This window comes from Bacillus rossius, chromosome 2 (genome assembly GCF_032445375.1).
Source record: "Bacillus rossius redtenbacheri isolate Brsri chromosome 2, Brsri_v3, whole genome shotgun sequence".
In the NCBI taxonomy this organism is placed as follows: domain Eukaryota; kingdom Metazoa; phylum Arthropoda; class Insecta; order Phasmatodea; family Bacillidae; genus Bacillus; species Bacillus rossius.
In genome coordinates this window covers 101,004,919-101,027,307 of record NC_086331.1, presented here as the reverse complement: position 1 = coordinate 101,027,307, position 22,389 = coordinate 101,004,919, and the positions used below count along the sequence as shown (strand labels likewise).

The 22,389-nt window shown below is 36.4% G+C and overlaps 1 protein-coding gene across 1 annotated transcript in view; it reads left to right on the top strand.

Annotated features, from left to right (window-relative positions):
- The window catches only part of LOC134529521 (hyaluronidase-like), a 67,848-nt gene extending 49,437 nt beyond the window's left edge, over window positions 1-18,411 (top strand). Inside the window, exons 4-6 of the mRNA XM_063363696.1 lie at window positions 8,902-9,077; window positions 14,629-14,833; window positions 18,001-18,411. Of these exons, the coding sequence (XP_063219766.1) occupies window positions 8,902-9,077; window positions 14,629-14,833; window positions 18,001-18,174 (555 nt within the window). The 3' untranslated portion in view covers window positions 18,175-18,411. The remainder of the gene's footprint in view (window positions 1-8,901; window positions 9,078-14,628; window positions 14,834-18,000) is intronic.
- Window positions 18,412-22,389: the final 3,978 nt, after the last annotated feature.

Genomic DNA, 22,389 nt, shown 5'->3' with positions numbered 1-22,389 from the left:
TCATTTATGTTTCCTTTCCTCCAATTAACTAAAACTTAACTGTCAGAATCTCTTCTACAAATGTCTTTCGAGAATTAAACTGTGGTTTTCAAGGAGATTTGAAATATTTTTCGGAAGAAATATTGAAAACTTTAATAGTGTGTGATGGTAACAAAAAACTTCTGATAATATTTAACCCAAAAGTAATTCATAAAAACTTTATGGTTTAGCTATTCTGAAATAATAAGTCTACATGTTCTAAGCTCAGAATGATAACTAATTACTACCTAAAAAAACAACTACTCTAAAGTCGTTCGAAATATATTTTGAAACTACAATCACTTAATGAAATTTACTAAACTAGACAATTAGTTACTGAATTAAAGTTATTCGTCATTCGTCTTTAACAGCTGACCTCTGTTTATGCTCGTGGAATATTCGAAGCACACACTAAGCAGTCTCCTATAGTTCTATGTTGTCGGGAACGTTTTATGCAGCTGACATTATAATTTTGTACTAGATTAACCTCTGCAATTTCTAAGTGATTTGTGGTTAGTTAAATTTCACTCAATGAACAGTATTTATTGTCAATTGCTTGGAATTTTTTCTTCTTGTTACACGGCTATAAAATTTAACTGATTCAACTGAAGATGCCAATTACCATATTGCTCTGGCATGTATAAATTAGTGAAGCAGAGATCTCGGTGAGAATTATTACATCTGCATTGACCGTCGAACTTCCGTTGTTTACATCATGACGTTAATAAATGCTTTCAGCGTAGTAAATATTACACTCCAAAATAAAAGATTTACGGTAGAGTCTCTCTGGATTCTAAACCTAGGGTTATCCAAATTTTTAACTACGTTGTCCAGAATATTTGTTTAGTTTCATCGCTGGTTTCACCTGTACGTCGCTGTGTTGTAGTGTGTTGTCCAGATTATCTGTTTATATCGTCTTTGGGTTCGTCTGTTTGTCACTGTTTCGTCCAAGTTAGTTGTTTATCTGTCTCGTTGTTGTCAGCCCACTTTTTGTCTGTGTTGTGATATTTTTTCCGACTAATTTCTTCCACGAATTTCTGTCTGTGCGGTCTATGTGATTAACATTTGACATCGGCTTATTTATGCTGGTTGTTTGTGTGTTTGTGTATTCATCTTTCTTGTTCATTCTTGTGGTTTTTCTTTGACATACAGTTAAAACCAGCAATGGCGTATGTGCACAAAAATATTTTTAAATTCAAAGAACTTTTAGATACCTTCGACTCGATAGCAAAAATTTCCCCTTTTAAACTTTTAAAACGTCCATATTTCCAGGTGAAAATTCCAAAGCTGTGAGTGGGAAGGATTCTTCTCACAATTGCTTTATTGTGTCCACTAAAATTTTTGCTGAAAGCATACATCATCGTGCTTCTGCTTCTACAGCGATGTTCTGCTGATGATACATTGTGCAGCCCCAGAAACCATAAATGCAGCGTATGTGTCGAATGCACATCTGATTTCATGATTAATGTGTTGTTGGTGACGTACACACAACAGTTAATGGTCTGTCTGTCTCTGTCTCTTTGCCTTATTTGTATCTCCCTGTGTTTCTAAAATTTTTTTCTCGCTCTCTCTATCTCTCTGTGTGTCTGTCTCTCAAAAATATAACCAAAGAAGCTAGAAGATACGATATACTCTGCAATATATTTGACAATAATTCCAAGGATTATTTAAGAATTTTCACCTAATAAAAAAGAAAATACTATATCATCACAATACACACATTTTTTTAAATCCATATGGCATTATTACAACAAAGCTTTTTTGAACTTAAGTAAACAAAAATACTGCAGATAAAATTGCTTTATCGCTGCAATGTATGTTTAATTAATATTATTTTTAGTTTAAAATAGGTAAAAACTTTCATTATTATGTTAAACTGTAAAGCAAAAAAAAAACACTATCGAATCTAGTTCCGATCACACCCTTATCCATTCTAAATGCTAAGAGATGAGTTTTGATGCAAATCTTATCCAGCTATTAATCAGGTGGCTAAAACACATTGCAACTGAAAGAGTTTTGAGGTAATATAGATAACATGTAATAATCCAAAAATAATGGTTTCCTTAGGTGTTCAGATTTTTGTGCATAATTTTAACATAAGCAAGAAATTATATCGATATAATACATGCGATGGATTATTTTTTCTACCACTCTTTTGTGATATGTAAAACCCTCAATGTCAATGAGAAAACGCGTGTGAATCCATCTTTATTGGAGGATCTCTACACACTTCAGTCGGTGAGACAGCCTCACTAGTTTGTAGCGATGACACAAGCACACTTCATTGCTGTGCATATTAGTAAACATTACTTTTATATGTAATACAATTTTTATGATGGTTTGATTTTTGTATAGTTTGTACCCAAGTTTATTACACAGAAGTATTTTATGATCAGGGTTATTGCGATAGTAATGATTTTCATGTCTCCGAGCAGTGCAACTTTGTATGAAGCTTCTACCACAATAGCAACATGTGTAGCTGGGCAGTCTTGTGTCCGATCTTCGTATGTTCGGACTTTGCCATGTCTACGCATTTTTACGCTGGTTTATATTTTAAGCAAATGGCACACCATACTGATCGCAAATGAGATGTGTGCATCACAATGTTCATTGCAGTCATGTTTCTCATGCCTCCGAGCATGGTACCGTTTTTCATCCACCAAATTGGGCTAAAGATGTAAGGGAACGCCCAGAAACTGCTAATGAAGATAAAGTAAACGCCAGCAATGTCAAAGATTTGAGCCCTAATGACGTATCCTACACGAAATCAAACTGAAATAATTTATCATTTGAATTTATTATTATTTTAAGTGTCGCAAAACATTAATTTATCTATGTTATGGAGATTTCTTACTGGTTAAATTCTAACGGTTTATTACTAAATGCTGTTTGGAGCTTTACTGCTGGTGACCGGAAAAATTCGCTGATTAATTGCGCGACACGCTAAAATTAAAATAATTATAACTTTGCAATGCTGGTGCTATTGTCTCGTTGTTTATCTGGAGGATTATGGGCCTGTGAGAGACCCTCAGTCAAAGAAGTATCGAATCACGGGCAAACTACTTGAGACGTCTCACAAGTCAAGCAGCCAATGAGCAGGGTGTATTGGCTCAATAATGCAGAGAGCTGTGCAGTCCACCCCGGAGACTGTTGAAACCACGAATTTTTCCGTTCCCTATTTACTGCTTAAAATTAATTTATTTTTCCTCCTCAAGAACTGAGTTTTAAAGTTCATTTTAATCCTGCAATTTCCTCTAAATCTCTACTTAAAAATTTCTTTTTACAGTTTATTGGTAATATTGTGTAAACTATTCTTTTGTGTAATGGTAGTCGAAGAAAGAATTTACGAGAATGAAAAACTATATTAGCGAATAACAAATACACTTTATTTTACATTTGTCTGTCAGCTTATAACTTATTTCCCGTTTCTTTCACACATGCCTCCGTTATTGCTTCTCTTTCACACACACACACACACAATCTTTCTTTTTCTTTCTTTCTCTCTCTCACTTTCTGTCTTTTTCTCTCTTTTTCTCCCTCACTCTCTCTCTGGTTCTGGCCATTTACCTCTCTCATCTCATAAATTTAAGTAGATGTAACTAAATTATTTTTTTTTAATTTGTAGAAACTAAACGCTGAAATAATTCAAAAACTCGCTTCTCAAAATTACAGCTAAAAATACATTTCTCTCAAGAATATAACTATAAATTCTATTATATATATATATATATTTTTTTTATCTAACACTGGTGTGTCCTGATGAATCGAGTGTTAGGTTCGTGTAATAAAACCTCAGGTATAATATTGTTACGATTTACAGCGGGTTCGTAAAGGATAGCCCAATTAATAGATTTTACTACACACAGTTTTATTGATGGCCACTACTTATGTCACTTACAAATAATCTTCTAAAATTGCAAATAATCAATTGCACTTAAAAATAATGTTGCTTCCCCAGTCACTCAATTCTTACAATCCACACACCTCGCGGGGCCGCACCTCTGGCGCAATTCTCGCCGCAGCACCCCTCGTGGATCTCCGCCGCGGGACTACGTCGCCGCACTCCGCCGCCGCCGACGCACTTGCCTTCGCCGAGGATCCGCTCGACACCTCACTCGGAACTTCGCTCGGGACTCCGCCGCGCCGCGCGACACTATCGCCCGGAACTGAACTCTTCGCCCTGGAACCTTCGTCCAGGGACTTCGCCGCTTTATCGCCCGGAAACTCCGCCGCGGGAAAACTCCCGACTCCACTGAACTCCTGCCCTGTAACCTTCGTCCAAGGACTTCGCCACTCTGCCGCACCCGCGGCACTATCGTCCCCGGAAACTCCGCCGCGGGAGAACTCCCGACTGAACTCTCACTGCTCAACTCCCAGCTCCCTCGGGCCGCCGTCCTCGTTTTATATATCAGCCGCAATTTCCAGAAATCACGAGCGCGTCCGGGGCCAGTCGCGTCATTCTGCGCCGACCCGATGGCAGAAATCTCTCGAAACACGTGTCGGCGGCTCGCGTAACTCCGCAGCTGTCAGGTGTCAGTTACGTGTCAAAGGCAAGGCGCCACGCGGGGAGTGGTGGAAAGGAAGGGGGAAAGCGACAATCCTTGTTATCTTCCAGGCGCGCGCGGCGCATATCATTTTGTGGCAGCCGCCAGCCAGCTCTGCACCTGCACGTGTCGTGGCCTTGCTCACGTTCGTAACATTATTATGCAAGAAAGGATACTTTTTGCATATCTCACTATAAGCCTGAATGATGATCGAATTTTCGATAGAAATATGTAAAACGTCCTACTAAACTCAAATATAAATCAAATTAATAAAATTTTTAAATAAAAGTATGTTTATTATGCACTGGCATGATATTACGGAATCAACTGTTAAGTGCTAACTCTTGTGGATGCACAAGCGCCATCAAAACTTTGTGTCCGTACAAAGACTAAAACCTTGCGCACAACTCTCGTTTATTCATCAAGCGCCTTTCCTTTTTATTTATTTTATGTAGAATTATTCCTCATTCTTATATTGAAAAACAATTTAAAACATATTACATTAACCCCAAATCTGTTGCTAAAGCATGGTCATGGCCAAATGGGCATATTCACAAACCTCAATGGCATTATTAGGTCACCTCAGTAGAAACGACTAAACAATTAGTTTTTTTTTTTCACTAAAAATTATTTCGAATGCACTTTATTATATCTGGAAATTCTTCATTTGAATTTATAATATTTATTTTAAGTTAAATAGTTAAAATACGTGTTACATGAGCTTTGAATTAATTTCGTTTTTAGTCCTTCGAAACACATATTGTTTGCGTTCAATAATGGCAGAATAACCAACTTCAATGACAGGCTACTGCTCGAGTAATAAATTAAATGGTTTAAGAATTACGTTTTCGGGTATGCGTCGGAAATCCCCACTACCAGGTCGTATTGTGGCCCACTGCCAGCTTTAGACTTGTAGTCAATAGTCCAACAATATATAGTCGTCGAGTAATCAAACAATCATTCAGATGCTCTTGCGCATACATAGTTCTTTATAGAACACTTAAGGAGCTAAGACATTGTTAAATTTCCATAATTTCTGGTATTTTGAAAAAATTCACTAATATCGGTATTTAAAATTCACTGAAAAAAACATTTCTAGAAATTTTAGAAAGGCTATAAAAATTAATACAGTGTGTGTCTGAAACGTTCTGTGAATACTATAAAAAAACATAAAATACTATAATAGGCTATTAAAATAACCACCATCCCGTACAACATTATTTTCGAAACATTCAACAAAATTTTGTGAAAAATTTTGTACGCAGAACATTTGGAGGCATAAGTCTCTTGAGGAATCGACCACATAACTCCTATGACGCGTTTTTGGCTTGACGCCACAACTTCCTCAAAAGGTAGCGGAGGAATGTGTTTTCAATCGCATGCTCAGTTGCTGGGCCTCAAACACTTGATAACCTGTCCCCAAAAGAGTCATAACTCCGGATTAAAGCTGTTAGTTTAAAAATATCCCATGCTGAGGAATGCGTTAAACAATTTGAATCCACCAACTGGAGGGAGATTATCACTCTTTCTTAACACAGTGTCGGGCGTGAAATGCACTCACGTAACAACAGAATTTCATAGGGTTGAACCTACAATATGTTCAAGGTAGGGTGAGAGTTTTTAACATATGCTGCAGGCTACATTTAGACTTTGACAGCTGAATATTGTTATAAAATTAACAAAATAGTTAAAGATAAATGATTAACTACATTTCTAGTAATTACATTAAAATTACCGACCCTTCATCAAAGAATGCACCTGAAACTAAGGAAGAATTCTTCTTAGTTCAATAAAACTTGACCTTCTTAGAAAATACACTATATAACCTTGTCCTAGTTTTGTGTTCCATTGAAAACCGGGTGAATATTCTCGTGGAAGGACGATATGTGGTTTTGCTGGAGACTTAAGTTTTTGAAGGTTTTGTTTGTACTCCGATATGATTGTACTTAGTGTCTCTTCAACGCAAGATAACTCAATTCCTGCAAATTTTAAGAAGGTATTAAATAATTTACCAAGATATCTGGATAATTTTTTATAAATTTCTTTGTAATTTGTAGTTTGAAATTTTTAACGGTGTAGTGTAATGAATATGAGTGTGTCAATACTGTTTACTACGCAAAATGTAATTTTCCTTGCAGCACCTGTCAAAAAGTCTCACCTTACTTCGACAGTGTACACAGACCACCCGGATAGAGCCGACACCTATCCTATCTCTTCTTCGTAATGGTTCGTATTCCTTAATACCATAGCCTTTTTTCAGACTAACAACACAGCTTTCCTTAAAGATATTCCTCCCATCATTAGCGGGTGAAAACTAAAATTTCCGCAGGCATTAGACCAGAGGACTGCGGTGAATGACCGGAAGTAGGTACACCGTGCTGAGCCAACAGGTTGCGCATATGAGTATCACAGTGCGCAGGCGCATTTATAGTGCAGCAACACCAACTGTTATTTCTACAAGACGATGCATCGCCACACCAAGCGCAACACCAGAAGAAGGGGGGGGGGGGGGTGGTTATGGCTCGGGGGTTGATAGCCCTTCCCGAGCCCAAATTTTATTTATAATTTAATTTTATAAGGTACATTCATGTTAACTTAACTTTAAATCGTGTGTTAAACTTTTTTCTTCAAAAGTTGTTTGAAAATATTAAATAACTTATTTGAGACCATACATTTGTAAATACGAGTATTCCAAGCCTATCTCTGACCTATTTAGAAAGGGGCCTAAATGTCATGTCTTGCAACTGAGCCTTGCTTTATACGATAGCCCCTTCCGAGAAGTCTTCCTGGAGTCGCTACTCCGCCACAATTTGCAAGAGATGTGGGCGGGACTTGTCAGATACATTAGATGCTCACTGGATAGGTCGCGGGGGTCCTGTGATGTGGCTTGCACAATTCCCCGATGGCACGTAGTGCTACCTTGTTGCTGAATTGATGCTCCAGGTGATATCTCTTAAATTGTTTTGTAAGTAATGAGAGGATTGCACTGTTTATTGGTTTTACAGATCTCTCTCTGAAACCACTGAGCAAAAATACATAAATTATGTAAGTATTGCGTGGCAGTTCAGAATTTGCTTTGACATTTACGTATGCTTTTTACGGGAAAAACTTACCTGAGAGTGTTAAAAAAAAGTCTCATACGTCGTAGTTACTGTCCCCGAATTCGCTAGTGGCGTTCACGGTTTGACCCACAAGAAAGAATTTCTTATGAATGACGCCATCGTTATCGAAGAAGACGATCAACACTATCTGGACTTTGGACTTTAGCAAACGATTCATCTGGGTCTCGGAGAAGACGGTGAACCAAAGCCATTTGTTAACAGTATGATTCCGGATCGAACTGGTGTCGCCTCTGTGAATGTGGTTTTCAGAAGGGATCCTGTCCCCCATGATAATAAAATCACTAGGGGGTTTCCATCCATTTTTTTTGCTTTCAGATTGTCTGTGAGCTTGCACGTCACCAACCGGGAACAAATATTCTTGATGCCAAAGTGTTGGTGGATGATTGTGCTTGCTGCCTCCTTGTTGATGCCCAGCTCCTTCGCCAGCAATCTGGCAGTCAGTCTTCTTATCGTGCCTTCGTATGATGGACTCATAGTCATGCTCTGCCGCTCGACGGTCGAACCGAACATGGCTTTGTTGTTGTTTGTTCGAGACACACTTCAACTGCACTGATTTCTGCCTAGAACCAAGCATTGGCTTGTTATTTAAAGGAAACACGCTATCTTTATTCGTATAAATCACAACGGACTATTTTTTTTAATAATATTTTGAATACGAACACATTTCAATCGTTTCTGGCATATTGTGAATACCCGTATGATTGCTGAGTACACTATAGTATAATGTTTATGAGTTAATGATAAGAAAAGGAGGCAAGGTAAGGGTGCTTAAATAAATTTATTCTGTCTCTTCCGTCATTTTCTGACAGGGAAAGATCTCGTTAATGAAACGGGAGCTGATTTAGGCATGACATTACCCGGCCACTTAAAGAAGCGGTAGTTTTTTTCCTGTTCAAACTCTTTTCATAAATGCAACTATTTAAGCGTGTTTGCATACGCTACTTAATAATGTCAATCATTCATGTTATTATTTCAAACACAATAGTACACGAAATATTTTTTTTCGTAAAAAGATCAAAGTTTTTAAGTGATATATTTTTTAATAAGTATAATTATGATTACTGAAACATCAACTATTTTTAAACATGGTATTCCGTAAATTTCAAATCAATTGTGGCTTCTGTTTACCACTATTCATCCGTAAGACTACGGAAAATTCTTTCAGCTGTGTACCTCAGTGTTGCAAACAAACTAAAACTATGGGGAACTGGTTTCAGGCGAAACACCGGTTCGAGGTGGCTGCTCGAAAGTTTTTGGAAGAGACTCTAGAACTGGTTAGACAGATCCGACCGCAAGGAAAGTGGGGATACTATGCCTTTCCGTTCTGCTATAACTACACTCCAAAAAACATGGCGTCAACATGTCCGACCCAGGTCATGGCTGAAAATGACGAGTATGTACTAGGGATATTTAGATTAAAACGGTCGTGACGGCATATCTCGATCTTAATCATATAATTTATTTGCTGCTCTGACATTGTATCCTATATACCTAAATGTGTTTTATCTTACACCTTTTATCTTTAATTCATTTAGATAAAGTTTGCGAATATTTTACCAGATTACAAATAAATTACGTTTTTAGGATTGTGTTTATATTGTAAATAAAATATACTAAGTAATTTGTTGTTGAGAACTTACTCATCACTACCTAAGTTACAAAATTAAAGTATTACATATTTTATTCAAGATACTCTGTGTCACAAGAAGAATACAAAAAATGTTTCAAGATGCTAGACTCCATTTGGGAGAGTATTCAAAATCAACAAGATAGGCTTCATTCGGATGATAAAATACTTCATTTGCAAATTTTGGAACTAAACTATATGCATGCACATATGTGATATATTTCCGCAGTAACTGTTACCTGAAAACTGTGTGTAACACCTGTCCTGCGCAATTTTACAACTACTGCTGCTAGTTCAGTTTTTAGAATAATATTTCAGCAGTGATCAGATATTCTTGAAAATTTCATTATCATGTCACAGACACCAGATTTCAGAAAGTGACTAGTTTTTAACATGTGTTATTTTTTTACTGTCGCTGCTGTTCTTTGGTTTACTGTCAATTTTTATGTTCTTTGATTTTTACTGTTTAATGAAATAGTATATTATATATTTTACATAATTTTATTCCTCTTATAGCTCTTAAAATATTTTTTAGTTCTGTATCGTACCGTGGTTTTCATGTTATATATTAGTGTTGGTTTTTAATGTTTAAAGTCCATATGTTTTGCAATGAATTTAAATCAAATATAGGTGTTTTTAATTATTTTATATAATTATTAACGTTTTTTATTTTGACGTTCTTAATAATACGTTCTATTAGGACACATATTGTTCGATACGCTTAATTTCTTCATTAATATTTTCATTTCTATTAAATGCTAATTTCATATTTTTCAAATGTTTTAACCTGCTTTCGCTTATAATTCCTTACTATGTGGTTATGTTTGCAGTCAACCACAGAAATTTAAACAATTTTAATGTATTTTGTCGAATACAAAGTGTATTTCATTACCTTAGATATAAATTGCCAACCTGTTAAGTACTATTTTTGTTTTTATTTCATCGCGTAGCGCCGAGATTTTACCCGCAGAATAATGTCGGCACGTGAAGTCGACATACTCGGAGTTGAAGCCTGTCGTACACTACTAAACAAGGCTCGCTCGAGAACTCTCGGCAGACCGTTTATTTCGCCGACTCTCACCTCAAAACGTATTTATCAGCACGGTGAGGTCTAACCTATATTCGTAATCTCACCTGGAAGTTGTAGAACTAGCTTACGCTGGCCAGAAGTGGTCGCACTGCAGTAGGCCTGAGAAGGGCAGGGGAAGGTAATCCTACCTAGCCGCCTACTACAGCAGTTCGAAACCACGCCGCCACACGCATGTGGCATAGGATTGGCTCACGTGTCTTATGACGTCAGATGACAATGGTGCGAATGCGTGATACATATCTAACAAATTTTATATTTTGGAATCAGACCGTTCGGAATGCAACATCTGCATCTAACGTCAAGAACAACTTGCGCCAATAAGATTCAGGAGGAGTATCATAAAAAAAAAAAAATTGTTACAAAATGCATTACTTAGCAAAATATTTTTTTTAATGTGTGAGTTTTAAAGAAAGAAATATTGGTAATAATTTGTTTCTATTTTTTGCGTGTAGATGCATTTTTAATTGAAAATAAGTGCACCCAATATACGGAAATTTTTTAAGAAACCGATGCCAAAGCTCCAAAACTAATAAGGGGTTCTATACAAAAATTATTTTAATCTTTGAGCTGACGAATATTAAATGTATTGTAATTATTTTAATAACAATTTCCATCCAAAATAGTCACGTCTATAGCCAACTATAAAAAGAGTTTTAAATAGCAGAGGCTGCCTTGCATAAAATTATAGTGTGAACATTACCTAGATCAGTTTGTTGTGGAATGCTTATGAAAAATGCTGATCATAATTTGGGACGGTTGACCATTTTAGACAGACTCGTCTATAAAAGTATCAAACAGTGTAACCCATTGTAAAATAATTTTGTTAAATAGTTATCAGTTTACAAATATGTCGAATTAGGCTGTATTTTGAAATCATAATAAGTATTTTTTTGGAATTTTGAATAAAATTAAAATTGAGTCGTCTTTATAATTAAGTATTAATTCAAAGGCAATTTTTTTTTGCTAATGGGAATTGTTTGACTTAAAATCAGTCCAAGTTCTAGCTTTTGTCTGATAATTTTAACCAAGTTTCAATTTTTGTGAAAAGCTGCTGAAAAAATCTTAACACTAGATTTTACTGTATTTGTCATTTAAAACAGATATTTTGAGAAAACCGTTAAACCATTTTTATAATGTTTGATAGAGGATCCATGTTAGCTTTATACGTAAGCGAAAGAAAATTTACCATTATTTTTTTTTACTGTCATTAAGTAATTTGAGCTATCATCAATGATACGGTGAGTAAATATATTCATTGATTACGTTTATCAAACAATAACCATTTTTCTGAGAATACATTAAAACTTTCAGTAATAGACGAATACTTTCAAATTTGTAAAAGAATATACGCCATTTTGCCAAAGTAAGTCGAGTGTTTTCAGATCTAGGTAAATTTTATATGTGTAGATTACATGAACCAAGTAACTACGACTTGCAACCAACTAAACAATCGGTAAGGATATTTCTACAAATGTAAACCTTACATTTGTGAAAACCTGGTTGGCAATGTGATTGACTTCATTGACGAAATAGGTGTTGCCGCTATCGCAGATAATTTTATAACACTAGCTCTGATCGATTCGTCATGGAATACTATAAACTAGTAAAACAAAATAAAATATAAACACATTTAAATAAAAAATTGATATACCATGTTTTCAAGACGAACTAAAAGCATAAAACAGTTTATCCTAGCCTCTTACAGATTTATAGAGCCATAGAAATTCCTAACCCCATACAGATTGCCCTGAAAATTGGTGATTGTGAATTTTTAGAACCTATGAAAATACTTGTAATATTTAAAACGTAAAACGCGGGGCGCATGCAATAATTATTTGATGCAAATAATCTATGTCACTTACTGTTGTGGGAGTTTTCTCAACGACAGCTACTCCATACACTCCTTACTATTGCCTCAAGATAAGCCGTTGGCACGAAATGTGTACAAAGTCAAGCCTTGAATTTGGATTGTCTGACAACCGGGCAACACGCACAAATGTTGGATGTCAGGGTGGTGTTGCGACAAAGGGACCCCGTAATAAATAACCAAGGTCACCGCCGGTTGCATGGAAGAATACAGTCGCGTGTAGCTAAGGCCCTCTTCAGCTAGGCGTGCCCTACAAGCTCTGTGCGCCGATGAAACCGGTTTCGTGCTTTTAGAGTTCACAGCAAGTGCATCTGGGCCGATTAACACTCCCACACCACCCACGCTTCCAATCAGCATGTGAGAGTGAACCCAGTCGTATGGTGTGGTGTGGTCTAGTAAGCGATACATTGAAGTTGCTTGGCTTCTGGGTTCTAGCCTCGTTCAAGGCGAAAATTTCAACAACTTTTCAGTAAACCTTGCAGTCACCATCTTCAGTTTATCAGTTATCTACTCTGTTGGTTTGACCTATCTCTCCTTCTCTCTCTCTCTCTCTCTCTCTCTCTCTCTCTCTCTCTCTCTCTCTCTCTCTCTCTCTCTCTACCTGAAATCGTTCAGTGTAAATTATGTATGTCGTGAGTGCAGTTTGACACTGATGTACGCAATTCTCGAAAACGTCGTACCTGAGAGTGTTCCGACAAAGCGACATATATGTATATGTAGTTTCAATGTACCAGTTAAAATTATTCCATGACAAGCCGATCACAGTTTAGTGTTATAAAATCACATGCGGAAATAGTGGCAAGAACTAATTCGTTAATCAAAATTAATGTTATTGCAAATAAAGAGTTTACAAGTGAAATATCTCCGTAAATATAAATAATTGTTGTGAATCATTACTAAGTTGATGATATTTCCTGGTATTTACTTCTAACGATCATCTGATGTTTATTTTTTTTATGGACAAAAATCAATTATCAATCACTGAAGCAAAATGTGGTAATTATGATAACGTCTTAATTTCTCGTAAGGGATCGTCTGCCTGGCGTGGTGGGTGTTCACAAACAACATTTAAACATCTGTCAGATTCTTACCCTGATTTTCTCTTTCTGACAGCCGAGTTTTCCTTTCGCGAAGTACATCCCTAGTTCCCAGGCAATAGTCGGTTCTGTCGCAGCTGTTTGTGTCGGGGGATCGCTTCCCGCGAAGTTGTCTCCCGAAAAGGTCAGACGAAGGCCAGCGCAGTTCTTTGAAATGTCCCTGACACATCTTCCCCTTCTTTAGATTCTCCCTTCTTCTTGCCTTCTCTCACATATGTTTGATCCACGAGGGTTAAACATACGTTAGGTTATATTCGCCTGTTTTTCAATAAGATAAATAATTGAAGGTATTTGGCAAAAAAAATCAATCACTGTTACATAGATTCGATATTGCGTTTTCGGTCCATCCTGTGATATCCCTGGTGGGCTAAGTGCTAATGGTCCAACTGCTAAAGTAAAAAAAAAAACCCCATGGTCTGTGTGATACGAGGCTCTGTAATATGGTGCGTTCAGCAAAAAACAACTATTGTCCACTATTCTCAACAAAAATAACCATTGTATTATCATTCAACTTAATTGTAAGTTAATAATAATTTATTATGTTGTTAACTTGTCTGTTTTCAACTGCTTTCCCGTACCAATAATCAGACGAATTTGTTTTGGCAAAAGAACCTTAGTTCAGACCCAAAACAAATTTCAAGCCCAATTGTATAGCTGTATTTTTAATTACTTCTCATCAAAACATCAATGAGGAATTATAAAGTGTTATATATGTTACAATATAAGTTCCAAATCATTTAAGTTCTAATGAGAAAAGGAGGAACATTTTTTCGCTTCTCCTGAAAATTTCAATTTTTATTTGAACTACGGTTTTTTTTGTCAAAATCTCTTCGGTTTTTTTTTTTTTTTTTTACTTATATTGATTCGCAAGCTTGTTATATCTGTAACCAACACAAGTTGTAAGGTGCAATCAGTGACGTAGCCAGGATTTCTGTATGGGGGGTGTTAAGAAGCATGGCTACCCCGTATTAAAGCGGGGGGTCCTGGGGTCCTCCCCCAGGAAAATTTGGATTTTAAGGTGTAAAATAGTGCTATTTTAGCAGTTTTCTGTTCTTAAATTTAAATATTGTAATGGTAAAATTTTTATTAATTTTAATATGAAATTTGTTTGAATGATGAATAAGAAATTAATTAAAGATTTGGTGCTAAGAACCCCTAAAAACGCCCCCTGGCTACGCCCCTGGGTGCAATTAGTTTTGTGTTATGTCGAAATGAGCCTCGCGGGAGGCGCGCTTGCTGGAAGGAAGGCGTATCGCTGCTCAGGATCCAGTGGCTGTTCGACGGCAGTGAGTCGGTGTACCCGTCGCTGTACCTGAGCAGCCACAAGATGACGGCGCAGGAGCGGGTGCAGTTCGTGGTGGGGCGACTCGCCGAGGCTGTGCGCGTGGCCGCCAGAGCGCCCAGGAGGATAGCCGTGCACCCCTACATCTGGTTCAAGTACCACGACGACGCGCGCTACCTCAGCCAGGCAAGGCCATACCTCGACCGCTAAGGAACACCGCCTCTAGTGGACAGTTCGACCTACAGATTTGCTGAAATTTTACACACACAAAAAAAAATTATTTAATATTCTTTTTGCCTATATGTATAAATGTTAATATTGTGAAAAAAAGGTATATTAATAATATTGGTATTTTTTCAATAAATATTAAGTCCATATAATATATTAAAATCGTAGTGAATTTATTTAAATGTTGTTTATTCCAATGCGTGGCACTTCCCATTACACGATGTTGCAGCTGAAGAGACAGCAATGTAACGATAGCTTCGCTTCTTTCACCTTTCCCAAACTGCTCAAAACCTACCCTAAGCTGACTAGCTAAAAGTATTCTGTACACTAGAGGTGTAAAAGTAACGAGAAAAAAAAGCGTACCCGTATGTATTCGTTACTATAACAATTAGTACTCGTTACTATCGTATCGTTGTACGTTACTCGTTACTTCTGATACCGCGTAACATGCTATGTTATGTTGCAGCAACGAATCGAGTCGTTTTGCGTACGCGTACAGTATCAGTATGACGTCGCGTAAATAAAAATAATAATAATAAATAGAATATAAACAATTAACAATATTTGATAATGAACAGTTTTTGTTAACCAAGAAACAATTAAATCTCATTAGAGCGGCTTTATTATACTATCTCTTTTTAAGATAAGAACAAAAAAACGTGAAAATACGCGATAATAAAAAACAAAAACATACATAATTCTAATTTGTAAAAAATACTTTCTTACGTTGTTTCTGTTCCAATCTCAAACTTTGTCTACACACACAATACCTTTAATAAACATTAAAAAAAAACTTGGACGACGAATTTCCCAATTATACTTTACTTAAAATAAATAAATATCGTTCTTTGTAACGTAAATTCATCGAATATGCGCGCGCATGCATAAAACATACGAAAAATGCGAGTAACGAAATGCATCGTGTGTAACGTTACGTTACTCGGTACTAGATGGCGCACCCGTTACTCAGTACCGAATACATACGGTTTGCTACAGCTCTAATGTACACATTGTTTCGCTTAGAAAAAACATGAGCTTATCTGCTGTACTTATAATTTGTCCATAGAAGAATGTCTCAGTCATAAGTTTTAAAAGTATCAACTGTACGCGTTGTAGAGTGTTGGCTCAAGGTCTCAGTTAAAGAGTAACTCAAACAGTTTTAGATAAGCCCATGCGCGAGTACTGTTTTGTTGTTTTCTCGCTTGCAGCGCCACCTACGCAAAATGGCGACTCCTGAGCGTAAAGAATTTTGTGTTCTGCAATTTTCTCAGAGTGAATCTGTAATTTCAGTATGGAGCCCGTCCCCATTGGAATCTCTTTGTATGAGAGTGGATGAACGTCGACGTCCCTGGCCGTTGGATTGGTCGTAATGGTCGAGACGACAGAGCTCTTTTTCGCTGGCCTCCACGTTCACCTGACATAACGCCACGCAATTATTTTTTTTCCGTTGGGGCTTTATAAAAGATAGTGTCTACGTTCCGCCGCTACCTAATGTTTTGCCAGAGTTGAGACACAGAATTGAAGAGGTTATTGCTTCCATTACTCCGTATTGTTAACAAAACAGTTTAAAGAATTGGACTTTATGTTGAATGAGTGCCGTATAACTAAATGTGCACATATTGAACATTTGTAAGATAAACTCGCTTATAAAATGTTTAATGTAATATATGATTTGTTTTAAATAGTCTAAACTAAACTTTTATTATTTATGTTTTCCAGTAATATAAAAATTATGCACAGTCATTAGTAAAAATTAACATCCCAAATTATTTTTTCAAAAATTATAAAACAAATAATAAATAGTTCAATTAATAATAGTTTTTAGTTTTTCGATAAAAAAAATTCGTTATTCAAGTCATATTTTGGTGATAGTATCAAAAAACCAAAGGGTTTTCCTGACATAGCTGGAACTAGATTGTCCAGGTCGTGACAGATGCGTAAGTGGCGTAGCTGTGAGATGGAGCAGCGGTGGAATGCACTGTCTGTAGGGAAGCGGAGCACACAGAGGAAACCCCGCTGTCTGTTGGCAATGTAGAAGTTCCCCGCTTTATAGTTCGCTCTCGCCAGGAATATAAATCTTTTTAGCTAGTAAGGAAATTTTAAACGGACCAATTTTTTCGTATGACCTGCTTGGAAATAAGGAAGCTTCGAGATGGAATAAAAGTATTGAAAGCTCTACTTATTATATCACATTAAATTAGATTTCAGTAAATGAATTGGCCAGATTTATTTGGCAACACTACAGATGTTATCTTTAAAAGATTTGTGCAATGGGAGTGCATGACTTGATGTAAGTTTTTGGACATACGCCATTGCTAAGAACTTTTTCTGTTGAATAAAAACTAATAAATAAAATAAATAAATAAAAATACCCAAAAAAGACAAAAAACACACAAAATTAAGCAAACAATTGCTGATGTCAACAAGGATATGAACACCACAAAATATTCCGAAACAGGAATATGGCCAACAAACAAAGAAAAACAAAGAAAAATGTACTAAGAGAACGAAAAAAAAAAAAACACAAATGATGACAACACAGAAATATTGAACCCAAAATAATTCAGCACAACAGTTGAAACGAGACAAAACACGACAAAACGAAAAGACAAACAAACACAATAGTTTTGGTTTTGGTTTTGGTAAAACTATTGTGTTTGTTTGTATTTTCGTTTTGTCGTGTTTTTGTCTCGTTTCAACTGTTGTGCTGAATTATTTTGGGTTCAATATTTCTGTGTTGTCATCATTTGTGGGTTTTTTTTTCGTTCTCTTAGTACATTTTTCTTTGTTTTTCTTTGTTTGTTGACCATATTCCTGTTTCGGAATATTTTGTGGTGTTCATATCCTTGTTTACAACAGCAAGTGTTTGCTTAATTTTGTGTGTTTTTTTGTCTTTTTTGGGTATTTTTATTTATTTATTTTATTTATTAGTTTTTCTTCAACAGAAAAAGTTATTAGCAATGGCGTATGTCCAAAAACTTACATCAAGTCAACACTACAGATGTAAAAGAAGTGTGTTTCTGCCTCTCTGGTTGTACAGTCGCAAATGACACTGACGCACTGTTCGTCAGCTGGCGTCGCGACGCAGGCTCCCGGTGACCATTGCCGTGGTTGCGTGTCGGCAGGTGGACCTGTTCAACTCGCTCGCCCTGTCGAAGAGCATGGGGCGAGGCGGGGCCGTCATATGGGGCAGCGCCAAGGACGTGAACACCCGCGAGAAGTGCGAGTCCCTGGCGCACTACGTCGAGCAAGTCCTCGGACCGACAGTCAGACACGTCCGGCTGATGACACATCTCTGACTCCGGTCGCAGTTCCCACAGTACCTGAAAAGTATTTCCTAAGTCTTCCGCTCCATAAATACAAGCTATCTATTGGACAGTTCGACCTACAGTTTTGCTGAAATTATACACACTAAAAAAAAAACATTATTTAATATTCTTTCTGCCTATATGTATAAATGTTAATATTGTGAAAATATGTATATTAATAATATTGGTCTTTTTTCAATATAATATATTAAAATCGTAGTGAATTTATTTAAATGTTGTTTCTTCCAAGTGCCACGTTTCTTTCACCTATCCCAAACTGCTCAAAACCTACCCTAAGCTGACTTGCACCGCGTTTTTTCTCAACCGGATGTGACATCATTTCAAATCGGCCCAGCGTTCCGCTTAAGTTTGGGCAAATGAGTTTCTGTGATTGGCGCAGTCTATACTGAACTAGCTTTCGAAGTGTAGCTAGGGATAGGCCAGGATAAAAAAAATACTGCGTGATTTGTTTCTTTCTGAAAGCTAGATATATATGAGTGCATATACTTAAGTTTATGAATTTGTTTGTAATTGAACATTTCGTCCGTGATAATCTCGTTCTTAAGTTATTAGATAACGGTATAAATACGTTTTAAAGTATTTGGTTTACACTTTGTGATCGCTGTATATTTTCCAGCTTGCGCTAATACCTCGGTGAGTAATAAAAAGTAACGCACAAATTGGGTAGGACGAAAGATTTTAGATATGCCAGGAGACTATTAAATGCTCAATGCGTAATTCTAGGTGTAATAAAACATGCCAGTTGCTCTGAATCGGGGAGGTTTTTTTTTCGTTTAAATGTGTTGCCGAGACATTGTTTCTACTATTCAAATCGGTGGTAATTCGCGCTATAGTATTAGCAACTACCCCAGATTTTTAAGTTAGGTTATTGGCCCATAAAATTTTAGTATTTGTAATAGTAAAATATGCATTAAAGGCAAATTGTATATTTTGGGTATATGATTATATATCATACGTGAATCTTATATATGTTTAGTTATAAGTTGGTTATAATCATAGTGTCCGTTCTTATCATGTCATGTCAATTTGACTCAAAGTACGATCAAATTACATGGGCATTTTTTATTTGCAATCAATATTAATAAGCATAGTAAAAATCAAAACTTGATGTTCACATACTGCTTCATATTTCACAATCATGAAGAAATAACTAATATGCCTGTGATGGTGGTAGATAAAACGATTTCAAAACAGAGGTCTAATGTACTTCTACCAGACATATCACATATTAGCATGTACATGTTGCCAGCGGGATATTTCTATGCACGAGATAAATATTTTAAAATATGTTGAATATTTCTAGAGGCCAGAGATCACCAGATCGATCTCCGGCATTTACGAACTGAAAGTTACACAAAACTTTAACATGGTGGCGAGAGAATCAAAACCATGTGATGCTTAAAATAAACTGTAAGGATGCACCAATATGGGTGACAAAAAAACATTTCATCATCGGAAATATAATTTTTAACAGACAATTACTGGAAGTGGAAAGAAGTAATAGGGTGAAGGTTGGAGCTTAGCCAAGTGTGTACCGAAAAGTTCATACAATGTACAGTTTCCATTTTACGGGCGGAAACAGTGACTAAAACTCCTTAAAAGTATTTATAAAACTGAAGGAAAAAGCCCATAATTGACTACGATTGCTTACAATCCGAACACGACCACATGGTCGTGTGATTGCTTATGTAATATGCGAATAAGCCGTTAAGAGCACACGTGAATAAGTAAGAAGACGATTGCTATAGCTGACCAATGCGGGGTAAGCCATGGTGCAACAAAAGAGCACATGATTTAAACTAATTATTAGCAATCAGGAATAACATGTAAGACGAAGCAAAGTATGAAGTGCCCCGCATCGCAACACCAGAGGCTCTTGGACTGGGCCGCAACTAGAGTCTCTGGCACCCGGGGCATGAATGGATTCATGCGCCCCCCACCCCTCTTTTTTTGCACATACCACACCAATATAGCGGGGGGGGGGGGGGGGGTCCGGGGGCCCTCCCACGGAAAAATGTTCCTATTTAAGCATTTGCCATACCTACACGTAACAGTTTCTGTGCTACTGTAACTTCCATGCATGAACCCACTATGTATGTCCATAAAGTAGTCCGTATAATCACTAGACTTTTGCATTAAATTGTCGTCATTGGATGAAAGTACTATATTGTATTGTAGTCTACAATTTGTAAATGCTATAATGTTTCTGGCAAAACAGGGAAGCCCTCTAAGGGGATCACAAGAACAGTTTGACTTTGGTGATCCCAGGAGTGGAAAATTTCTGAATACAATTCACCTATTATCTCACTACAATGCAAATTTGCGTGAACACATAGAGACATAAGAAAGGGCAATTAAGTTATTTCTCATGGAAATTTCAAAATGAATTCTTAGATATTATAGCAAGTAAAAAAGACAAGATATTCTGAACGATGTTAGAAATGCGAAGTATTTTGCCTTGATCTTCGACTCAACCCCTGATATCAGTCATAAAGATCAAATGACAGAAATAATTCGCTATGTGAAAATGACAGAGTGGTGGAGAGAGCGGTGCGTCACTGCTTCCTCACAGCCAGTGGTACCACCCTCTCTGACAACATTCTACTGTATTCGTATAGAGGACGCATTAAAACTTTCTGACTTCTCCCTTTACGATTTTTTATGTTATTGATAAACTTAACAATTTTCTCAGAGTATTTTAAAATAAATATGTTGAGACGTTATATTTTAAATCAGATTAGACATTCCTGGCATGCAAGTTAAAAAACCTTTTACCAGTTACCAGTTGTAGTAGGAATTACAATGCAAGCGATGTCGGTGCCCCCACAGCTTTGCGCCCGGGGCGTATGCCCCGCTTGCCCCCCCCCCCCCCCCTAGTTGCGGCCCTGCTCTCGGAAGAAGACCAAGTAATCCTGGGAGCCCTTCAAGAACCAGGTTCCCCGCAAATCGAAGAAGACACAGCTCGCATGCAAGTGAATTTATAATTTTAATAACAAAATTGAAAGAAAAAAAAACTTTAAATGTTTCAAATTCAATACAGGTTGTGACGCAGACATATAATTCTTCACGTCTGCCGCAGTACAGCAGAGAAACACAGGCTCTATGGGTGCCGTTGGTGTCGCACGCGCAGCACTGCGCAACTGAGGGTACATTCTGGAATCGAGGTCCAGTACCGCACACACAATGACCGTTCGTTGCACATGCTACTCGACGAGGTCGGCAAGGGCACTTTTTTATGGTCTTAATGTCCTTAAGGGCACTGAGGTTTCATGTCAATTTATTATCAACTTTGAGTGGGAATATGTTTATTTATATCTGTTATCATTCTGTAAAATGTCATTTTTTTGAAGTAATACTTCTTTAGAGCGTTATTAAAGAATGATGAGAGTGAATAATTACGATGTGCGCGCGACATGCAACGATTTTTTCACAGTATGAAAAATCTTTAGGCCTAGCTATACAAAAAAAAGTCTATATTCAAATAAAATTTTAAATAATTGCTTTTAAATCTTATACTTTAATGATTGATATTGAATACTGGTCCATATCATTATAAACATTTATTTATTTTAGATATTAGATATAGAAATTGTGTTTATAAACTTTTTAAAATAATTTTCAAGTGAATTATATAAGTGAGGTTAGGTTATACTTCTTAAGGCACGTTATGAGAAAACAATGAGAATGAATTTTTACGATGCGCGCGCAGCATGCAACAAAAATTGACAGCATGCAATAGGCTACGTACAAATAAATATTATATATGTGCTATTAAATCATATACTTTAATGATTAATATTTAATAATGTTCCATATAATCAAAAACATTTTTTTAATTTATAATATAACCGATAGAAATTATGGTTATAAACTTATTCAAGTGTATATCCAAGTATATTTATATAAGTGAGGTTGTGTTCTCGTACTTGTAACTTATTTCCATTATAAATTATGAATTATTACATTATTTTTAATTAAAAATTTAAATTAATAAATTAGTTTTGTTGCTTTATTTCTCGAACCTGTAATTTTATGGTAAACTTAATGAAATTAGTATTTTTTTTAACTGAAATTATATCTTTTACATCAAGCAAGGATCGAATCAAGGACGGTTATCCATCAAATCAATCATTACTTTAATAAATGACTTTTTTGATGAAATTGTGAAACTTTACCGAATTTATA